At 52.7% G+C, this 10427-nt stretch overlaps 1 protein-coding gene across 2 annotated transcripts in view; it reads left to right on the plus strand.

Moving 5' to 3' along the window:
* Positions 1–9850, plus strand: part of DUOX1 (dual oxidase 1) — a gene marked incomplete at its 5' end in the record, with an annotated part of 30508 nt that extends 20658 nt beyond the window's left edge. For both annotated transcript variants that reach the window (XM_081047975.1, XM_081047976.1), the window contains 9 exons: positions 128–227; positions 480–529; positions 1904–2031; positions 5551–5704; positions 6100–6329; positions 6572–6730; positions 7889–8044; positions 8250–8378; positions 9066–9850. In XM_081047975.1, the coding sequence (XP_080904101.1) occupies positions 128–227; positions 480–529; positions 1904–2031; positions 5551–5704; positions 6100–6329; positions 6572–6730; positions 7889–8044; positions 8250–8378; positions 9066–9188 (1229 nt within the window). In that variant the 3' untranslated portion in view covers positions 9189–9850. The remainder of the gene's footprint in view (positions 1–127; positions 228–479; positions 530–1903; positions 2032–5550; positions 5705–6099; positions 6330–6571; positions 6731–7888; positions 8045–8249; positions 8379–9065) is intronic.
* Positions 9851–10427: the final 577 nt, after the last annotated feature.

The raw sequence follows: 10427 nt of genomic DNA on the forward strand, positions 1-10427 counted from the left end.
GACCCCCAGGGCCCTTCTTCAGGCCCCCAACTCTGGCTGGCAGGAGTCCTCTGCCTAGGGCTGAATGGGTTGAGCGCTCCCACCCAGCGGCCCCGGGCTCACCCCCATCCTGTCTGGTCTTCCTTAGTCTTACACAGTGTGGGCCATGTGATAAATGTGTACCTGTTCTCCATCAGCCCACTCAGTGTGCTCTCCTGCATCTTCCCTGGCCTCTTCCATGATGACGGGTGAGTGGGCGGGGGGAGGGGGGGGAAGAGGGAGGGTATTATTTGTTGGTGGAAAGAAGCAAATTTTCTTGGGTCAGAGGAAAGTGTCACCTTCCAGGTTATAGAACAGACTATGATCAGCCTGAGCCCCCAACCCCAAGTCAGCAGAAAAAGAGACTGGTAACTGGGTTGGGGGACCTCGTCTGGAGATGCCTTTCTGGAAATCCCAGACATCTCCTCTCAAGATCCTTCCCTGCTTTCCCTTCCCCACAGGTCGGAGTTCCCCCAGAAGTATTACTGGTGGTTTTTCCAGACTGTGCCAGGTGAGCGACATCCCTGCTCTGTAAATTTCTGGGCCTGGCTCCATGCTCCAGATTCTGGGTGCTATCTACCACAGGGCAGCCTCATTGCACTCACTGGGCTGTCATGGGGAATCAGGCTGTGGCCTCTGGCCCTGAGGACTCTCGCGGGCAGTAGGAGGCTGCTTCCCAGTCCTTCTCTCAGCAGCTTGGCTGGGTTTCTATCCCAACCGTGAACTAGTCCCCCCTTCTGTGGAATGGGAGTGGTCCCCCTCCACTCTCCATACACACACACCTATTATGACAGTGGTTCTGAGGGAATACTGTACCCAAGCTGCATGGGGGAAGGACCAGGCTCTTTGTCAAGCCAGGCAGACCCCACCCCACCCCTTCAGTCTGTCTTGACAAGGGCCCTTTAGAGGCGTATTCCTAACTCCCCACAATCACCCATTTTAGAGCTATTAACTGTGCATGTATTCAAACACTTTTTGAACCTATTTATATTTTCAGTCTGTTCCCTCCTTGGGGTTACTACCATGTTTTCTACACTCGCTCCTCTGTGAACCACAGCATTTTTTTTTTTTAAACCTAAAATGATCTGCTTTGAACTTCAGAGAATGCTTGCTAATTCCTGCACACTGGGATTTAGAGGATAAGGCTGTGCTTTGGTTAGATCCCTTTTTAACCTCTGCTTTTCTATACTGCAAGGTTCTAATCTTCCTAATTTCTTCCTTTCTTTTCCTTGATCACTTGAGGGGCCATTCTGTGCTCCCTGCGCTCCTGCCCTGGCTCCTGCATTGCCCTCCAGGCCTGGGATTGTTTCCCTGTGAGGAGGGGCCTCCCACCAACTCTGGGATGAACCCAGGAGGGCTCTCTGGTGGTGGCACTTACTCACCAGTGCTCATGCTGTGTGCTGTGGCAGCTAAGTGGAGTGTTGCAGGGACACAGAGACTTGTGTCCATGAGGGCAGGGCCTGCAATGTCCAGAGTCCCACCCTGAGGGCCCAGAATAGACGTCCCACACATTCGCTCATTCAGCACACATTTATGTAAGGCTGATGCTGTGCCAGGCCCTACACTAGGCACTAGGATTCAGTGGTGAACTAGCCTAGCCTGGTCCCTGTTCTTGTGGACCTGAGAGACAGGAAAGTGACAGACATAAAACAAATAATGACATGGGTATTAGAAAAATAACAATCATGACAAGGTCTATGAAGGAGGAGTAAGGTTTGTTGAAGTGAAAGGTAGCTGTGATCAGTGTATGGGAGGGGAGGAGCAGAGGAGGATGCTGGGACTTTCCCTACCCACTCCTAGGGCAGTGGAGTGGAAAGGGATCCAGACCCTTGGCAGCATCAGAAAAGCCCTACTCCTTTTTCCTTCCCCCGTGTTCATTTTGCAGGCCTCACAGGGGTCATAATGCTCCTGGTCCTGGCCATCATGTACGTCTTCGCCTCCCACTACTTCCGCCGCCACAGCTTCCGGGGCTTCTGGCTGACCCACCACCTCTACATCCTGCTCTACGTGTTGGTGAGGGCTTTTGACCCTGAGCTAGGCTAGCAGGGTCTGGTCAAGACGATCCCAGGGAGGCAGTGAGAGCTGAGACGTTAGTTCTCCATCCCCTTAGTTATTTCAAGTATCCTCTTCATTTCTCACTTAAAAGATGGAGACTCTCGAGTAGACTGACCCCAATATGCAGCACTTGGAAGATGACCTCGCTGGCGTGGGTCTTGCAGTAGGACCTCTACCAGGCCGATCTACATTCCTTGCAGACACCCTCACCTCATTTCTGCCCAACCAATCTTTCCCCACTTTGGGTAGCATTTTTGGGCTCCTGGATGGACTACCTACACTTAAGGGAACATCACCCTTTTTTAGAGAAACTTATCAATTGGGTTCTGTCACTTCTGATCTTTTTTTCTGGGTTGTTAGCCCCCCCTCCCAGCTAAATGCCACCTATAAAGTTAATAAGCTTGCTCAAAATATCTTCTCTTGGACTGTTGATAAAATGGATTTTTAAGACTCCACCTGTCCCCTTTCCTTCTCCTTAATCAGGTTTTCTGCCTTCCTTCTTTTTCCCTCCATTTTCCTGTCCTGTTCCCCTCACCCTTCCCTGATTTGTCATCATCTGCTTCAGCTAGTTGGTTACAGAGCCAACTCTGATCTGTGCCCCTGTCTCATGGCTCTGCTTGACCTACCTTCCTCACAGACAAGCAGTTCCCAAAGGGCACCCTGATGGCCTTGTTGGGAAGCTTAAACTAAATCCCAAAGTCCATATGTCTCCAGTGATGATAGCGTGGCTGCCAGCATTCAGGAAGCGCAGAGTGTATATGGCTGCCCTCTCTATCACCTTGCTCCAGCAGAACTGCACACTGGGGTCTCCCTTGTCACGAGATAAAGGAAGAGTCCACCATTGACTGGGTTAGGCTGGCGCCCGTGGTCAGCCCTGCATCTTCCCAGGTGTAGTTCTGTCCTCACTGATAAGTAGGAGGGTCTGTTTGCATCTTGTCTGAGGCTCAGCACTTCACAGTTCTGAAGATGACTACCAGCCTTGGCTTCGGTTGTTTCCTAGAACTGATGATATTTGTTCCCAAAGAAATCTTCCTCTTCTCTGGAAGCTGTGGCTAATTTATCACTCCTTCTCTACCTTCTCAGTGATGGGTGGAGCCCTAGCATCCTGAGTTACTGTTTCTATTATGGGTAGAGATGATGTTCTTGTTCCTGGCAAAAAAGCAGCTCCTTTGCACCAGATGGGAGATCCAGAAGCGTAGCTAGACTGGCTCCCTGAGACCAAGACCCCCTTCTGATTTATCCCTGGTTTTGGGGATCACTGGAGTTCAGAGCCACCCTTCCTGCCTTCAGTGAAGTCAGCAGCTCAGAAAGGTGCAGACCCCTTTCCTGGGCAGTCTTAGCCATGGCAGGAAGTCGGGAATGTCTCCCCTGGGGAGAGAACAGGGCCCAAACCACCTGCTTCCTTACCATTTATCCCAGGTGTGGCCATTTGACCTCAGACAGAAAGAAAATTACAAGGACCCAGGGTGGAGTAGGTCCCGGGGAAGGATGTCCAGGCTCCTGATCCAGGCTAGAGCAGGCCGGACTAGCACAGCAAAAGCTGAGGTGGCGGGCTGCTCCCTCAGTTCCTCAGCCAACCATAAGTCTGCAGTGGCTTTGTGGTTTAAAAGTAGAGCCAACACCAAACAGAGGAGCATGAGGTCATCCTGACATTGTTGTCAGTCTGGTTGGATGCTCAGAAAGCCTTAGTGATGGATGTGGGCTCCACAATGAGAGAAGAACTTGAGGAACTGGAGCCAGTTCAGAGGAGAGCCCGGAGAGGTTTTAGTTAGTCCTGAGGGGAAAGGCTCAAGGATTCGACAACACTCAGAGGAAGAGCTAAATGAGGAACCCGAGACAGTTTAACAGTTATGTGTTGAGTGTCTGTTATATCCTAGCTCTGTGCTAAGCCGTGTGGAGGAAAGGGGAGGCTCTAAGCCCTACCCTCAGGAAGTTAGGATTTGCCACAGAGATAAGTGCCATGCATGTGAAATGATCAAAATGAGCAGGACAATACAGGATTCACTGCTGAACTGAGTGTTCCAAACAGTAAGAGCTCATTGAAGGGAGTTCCATTTGGGCCAAACAGGTTAGGGAAGATTTTGAGGGAGAAGATGGGACTTGGGCCAAGCCTTAAGGAGAAATAAGCTAAGGTTTGCCAGGACAGAGTGGAAGCTGAAGAACATTCCAGGTAGAAAGAAAAGGCATTCACACAGGTGCGGAGGTGGAAATGATGATAGAATGTTCAGGGCACGTAGGAGACAGGCCTGGATATGGATGGCCACAGAGCGTTAGGTGGTAACAGGACATAGTGAACCTGCATGGGCTGCGCTGAAGCTGAGGGTCTCCGGCTTAGCTGAGAGGTCATGCCATGTGGGAGAGCATAGAAAGAGCAGAGAGTGAGAAAATCAGGCTTGTGCAACATGCAGGACTGGGATGGGGCAAGGAACAGAGTCAGTGCAGCAGATGAGTCAGTGAGTGGCCTGAGAGGGAAAGAGGGAGAACTAGTAGAACATTGTTGCAGAAGCGGCAAAGTGAGAGCGAAAGTGGTCTGAAAGACCTCGGGGTTTGGCCACTCATGAGCCCTCAGTAAGCAGGTCCCGAGAAGAGGTGGAGGCCCGAGCCAGATTCAGGAGCAAGCAAGTGGGAAGAATGGAACCAGTAGTGTCTGACCAGCTTGTTGGGGACAGGACCAGAGCCGGACAATACCTATGATCTATGTCAGTTATTTCATGGAAAAGGGGGACTGGCTAGGTATTCTTAGACTCCAAAGGGAGAAGATATATTGGGGAAACTCCTTTTATCGACTCAACAGTTACTGAGTGACTACCATGTGCCTGGCATGCTGAGAGTATAGAGGCAAGCAAAACGAATGCAGTTCCTACTCCTACCGTCCACTGGGGGAAACAACAGTAAACATGTCAATGAATGACGAAACAAACTTATTGTGGGTCACAAGTGCTCTGAGGGCAGCTAACAGGGTGATGTGACAGAGAGGACTGAGGGGAGGCCTAAGGAGGTGGTGTTTCTGCAGAGACCTAAAAAAGGGGATGGAGATAATCATGGGAAGAACCGGGGGAGGGCATCCGCGGCAGAGGGAACAGCAGGTGCAAAGGTCCTGAGGCAGAAAAGACTTGCCGTGTTTGAAGATCAGGGAGAGGGAAACACTGGCAGGAATCATAAGGCCTTGTGGCGCAATGGGAAGTCCAGTAGGTTTTTAGAGCTGGGGATGACGTAAAACGAACTTTAAAAAGTCACACTGGCTGAAGGGAATGGACCACAGTGGGGCAACCCAGTGGAAGACCAGTTAGGAGGCTATTGCATGAGGGCAGGGGAGAAGCTAGGTTTGGTCTAGGATGGTGTCAGATGCAAATAGTCTCAGTGATCATGGATGCTTTGGAGGATGGGGTTGGGAGAGGTTAGGTTTCGGAACCTGGAAGGAGCATAGCACACAGTGAGGTGTTGTTGGGTCTGAGCTGTATTTTTCACTCTCTCTAGCTCATCATCCATGGCAGCTTTGCTCTGATCCAGCTGCCCCGTTTCCACATCTTCTTCCTGATTCCGGCACTAATCTACGTGGGGGACAAGCTGGTGAGCCTGAGCCGGAAGAAGGTGGAGATCAGCGTGGTGAAGGCGGAGCTGCTGCCTTCAGGTACAAGCCTAGAGGCTGTCAAGGGGTCAGCTTGGTGGTACTGAGGAAGCTGACAGAGCAGGGGCAGAGCCTGGACCTCATAATCTCCTAGCCTGGCCCAGGCACCTTGGGGTGGCAGAGATGAGGAAGCTGGTAAGAGAAGCTCTTTGCCAGGAGACCTGAGCCTCTCACACATCAGAGAAGAGGAGCCCAGGTTAGGCTGCCCCTTCCTCTGCTGACTACCAGCCCCTCCTCAGGGTAGGCATGACTGGAGGGGAGTAATGACTTCTGATGGGGAGAGATCTCCCTTGTCATATTCCAGAAGTAGAACTGAGGATGCAGGTGGGGTCACTCTCTAGAGGCCATACTGTTGTAGGGATCAGGACAACAGCCTCCCGCCCACCTCCCCTCCTCAGGAGTGACCCACCTGCAGTTCCAGCGGCCCCAAGGCTTTGAGTACAAGTCTGGGCAGTGGGTGCGGATTGCTTGCCTGGCTCTGGGGACCACCGAGTACCATCCCTTCACACTGACTTCTGCACCCCATGAGGACACGCTCAGCCTGCACATCCGGGCAGCTGGGCCCTGGACCACTCGCCTCAGGGAGATCTATTCACCTCTAACGGACGGCTGTGCCAGATACCCGAAGGTACCCAGACCCAGGCCAGGCATGTCACACTGTCCCACATCCCCTTAGCAGGCTTTGGCCCTGCAGCACCAGACTCCCCACTGTGTCTCCCCACCATCCAGAGACTGGTTGTTTCAGATAATACCAGAGTGCCCCTCTTGCCCTCACTCCATAAATCTACCTGCCTTTCCCTGCTTCCCATTTCTGGCTTCAGAACTATGGTGGTAGCGGAGCTTGACTTAAACCCACTTACCACCCTACAGTTGTACCTCGATGGACCGTTTGGAGAGGGCCACCAGGAGTGGCATAAGTTTGAGGTGTCAGTGCTGGTGGGAGGGGGCATTGGGGTCACCCCCTTTGCCTCCATCCTAAAAGACCTGGTTTTTAAGTCATCAGTCAGCTGCCAAGTGTTCTGTAAGAAGGTGAGTGCCCCCCACCAGCCAGTCTGTGACCCTGCTCCCTATCACTGCCCATCTGTGCTCTTCTCCCTGCCTCTGTTCTTGTCTTCTGATCTGGGCAAGGCCAAGCTGCCCTGACCCCAGGGGGTGAGGCTATCTTCAGACCCTAAAGCATACAGTTGTTTTGCTATGCCCCCAGGCTTCTTCCCTCAGTTATACAGACACCCCACATAGGATTTGATTCTGGAAGCCTCTCCAGGCAGGATCGGAGAGGGGTGAAGAAATCCATTCCCTCTTACAGAAGAGGCTAGCACTTAAGGCATTGTTGGGCTGGGAGAGGGAAGGGCACACTTGGGGTGGGGCACAAGTGAAACTGGCTTTGCTCTCAAGAGGAAAAAAAAGGGGGGTGGCAAGGCAGGGCTGACGGGCACAGGTGGCTCCAGGAACACAGCCTAGGCCTTCAGGCCTCCTATATACCGGGCCCCTTCACCCCAGCCTGGACCTGGTGGCAGGCCCCTGCTTGTCTCTCTAGGTCTGGCAGTTTGAGTCAGGGATACAGGAATGCAGCAGGCAGAAGCCCAGCCCACCTGCTGTCAGCATTGGGAGGGGGGCAGACAGTTCCCTGCTCCTTTGTTCATAGCAGTTCTGCCTCTGCTTTTTAACCCACACAGCCCCACTTTTGCGCATCAGAAGTTGGAGATGGGTTCCCTGAGGGCAGCTTACATCTTGTTGGCCTCTCTTTGAATCCATTCCCATCCCTTTCAAGCAGCCAGCTGGGTCTTCTCTGAGGCTGTTCTGTAACATGCCCCTTAGTGGGACTCTCTCCCTCTGGGCTAAGGTGGGTTGGGAGCCTAGCAGCCTGAGGAAGGCCCACTGGAGGGAATGGCAGGGCAGGCTCAGCATGACAAAGCTGCTTGCCACCCCAGCACACTTTCAGCACTGAGAAAGAGTCCATTCTCAGTGCCCCAGGCTGTCACTCACTTGCACCTCTCCATGCCGTGGGACAACTCCACCCCCTACCCCAGAGCCTGGCCCTGTGGCTCCATACACTCCATCTCCCCAGGCTGTCTGGGGTGAGGCACAAGTTGGCCAAGACCAGAAGAGTTCTACTAACGTGGAGATCCCTGGGATGCAGGTAGCCTGACCTGAGCTGGGTCCTAAGCTCCAGCCATGTGTCCCCAGATCTACTTCATCTGGGTGACACGGACCCAGAGGCAGTTCGAGTGGCTGGCTGACATCATCCGGGAGGTGGAGGAGAATGACCAACAGGACCTGGTGTCTGTGCACATCTACATTACCCAGCTGGCTGAGAAGTTCGACCTCAGGACCACCATGCTGGTATGTCAGGGCCAGACAGGCAGGGCAGCCGAGTGCGTTGGCAGGATAAGGTAGGACGGCTAGGGCAGGCAGGCTGTTGGCAGGAGGCACAGAGCTGGTGGCTCCAATACTCAGCCTCCAGCTCCGGCCCTACCCCCGGCTTTGGGCTGGCCTGGCCTAAGTACCGCCCGATTGTGCTTGGCCTGACCTGCCCTTGTGCCCCCAGTACATCTGTGAGAGGCACTTCCAGAAGGTGCTGAACCGAAGTCTGTTCACGGGCCTGCGCTCCATCACCCACTTTGGCCGGCCCCCCTTTGAGCCCTTCTTCAACTCCCTGCAGGAGGTTCACCCACAGGTCAGTCCTCGCCGCATATCCAGGTTCTCTTCACTTTATCATTTGGGGTCTGAGCAAAGCTCCCAAACTTGCTCCGTCAGGGAAGAAATTGACTGCTGATGAGAACGCATCCCCTGGGAGGTTGGTGGGGTAATGGGATGAGAGAGGAGAAGTGGGGGTCACTCTGAAGGGCTAAGGGAGGAGGCAGGTGACAGGGACTTGTCACTTCTGAAGTCATGATGCCATATCCAGAAGCAAGAACTCAATGACTGAGCTGGCCCTCACCATACACTCAGAGCTACCATCATTACTAATACTAGGCCAGGCCTCACCCTGGACACAGAGCTAATCTCCACCATGAACACTGGGCAAGCTGTTGCTATCATAAACACTGAGTCAGCCCTTCATGAGACACTAAGCTATTCCTCAACTGGAACATTGATTAACCCAGCTCCTATTAGAAACACTGATCTTGCTCTTGAAGCTGGCAAATGCCTCAGAGGGGCTAGAGACTGGACCCACAGAGAGCAAGCCTACCAAAATTGACTTAGACTTAACACTGAGCCAGCCCTCACCCTGCATGGTAGAAGCAAACTGTCAGGAACATGGAACGAACCCTCATCAAGGCCTCCTGATGGTCTTTAACGTGGACACTGAGCTAGCCCTCCTTCTGAACACTGAGCTAGCCTTCACTTCCTCCCTCAACAGGTCCGGAAGATTGGGGTGTTTAGCTGTGGCCCCCCAGGCATGACCAAGAATGTGGAAAAGGCCTGTCAGCTTATCAACAGGCAGGACCGGACTCATTTCTCCCACCATTACGAGAACTTCTAGGCCTTCTGCCCAGGGGCTCCACCCACTGCCCAGCTGAGCAGAGGTTTGGGCCCCACCTCACCTCTGTACTTCCTGTTTCAGGTTCCCTCAGCCTTTTCCCTATTCCCACCTCCCAACCTTGCAGCAGGAAGGTAGCCATGGTCAGTCACCCCAGGTGGGTTCAGGGACCCCCAGGCTCATAAAGTCTAATACTGGAGAAGTGGAAGGCATTGTCTAGGGACTACAGATTGAGAGCTATTATAGTTTTGAGGCAAAGTGACACCTCTTTTTCCAAACTAAGGAAAAAGACTGGAGCTGGCAAGTAGTATGTGTGTGTGTGTGGGGGGGGGGGTGGTGGTGGAAGGGGGACTGTGACCCTAAGGATGAAGTGGGAGCATAGATGGGAGCATCTTAGAACCCCTTTCCCTAGTCTTCCTCCTCCTCTGGGCTCCCCACTGTCAAGTGGGCTGGCAAATGCCTTGGAGGGGGTAGAGGTTGGACTCACAGAGAGCAATTTATGAGAATTCCCTCAGCACCCCAGTCTAACAGCACAATTGCTCTTCTCTTCCAAGTTTCTGAAAAGGTAGTGTAGTCAGAACCTGGTCCAATATCCATGTAGTACTCTTCAATCCTCTTCTCGTCCTGCTCCATAGTCTCCTTTACAAATAAACCACTTTTCTGCCCTTTGGGTTTCTTTCTTTTGCCCCGGGTTGGGGTACTGCAGAGGAAGCCACTCTACCAGCCAGCTCACCTAGGCTGGTGTAAACACTGTCTCTGACATTGCCAGTATCCATTGAATAAATGAACCCACCCAAGACCCAATGCCCCAGCTGGAGACCCCTTTCCTCATTAGGAGGAAAGAGAGGAGAGAGGTGTGGGGGGTTCTGGAGAAGGTGGGCTGGGCACTAAGTGGGGTGGTGGGGAGAGACACAGCCGGAGCCTGTAGGGAGGGAGAGTTGGTCTGGCCTGCTCCAGGACTTCATTTACTCCCAGCCCTCCTCTGAGTCATGGGAGAGTTGAAATCAGGTAGTGAGATGAGAGCGAGGAGACAGATGAGCACATCACCTCAGTTTTCTTATCTGTAAAATGACTGAATGACCTCCAAGTCTACTTAAAAGATAAGGCAACGCTCTATGAGGGGATTTCTGAAGCAGTGCCCAATTTCAACAGATCCTTTTGATTGTCCCTGCAGAATTCTTACATTTATCAGATCATGTATCCTCGATTTCGAAAATGCAAAATCCCGTGATTCACACCACA

Source organism: Rhinolophus hipposideros (assembly GCF_964194185.1).
Source record: "Rhinolophus hipposideros genome assembly, chromosome: 5".
NCBI lineage: Eukaryota > Metazoa > Chordata > Mammalia > Chiroptera > Rhinolophidae > Rhinolophus > Rhinolophus hipposideros.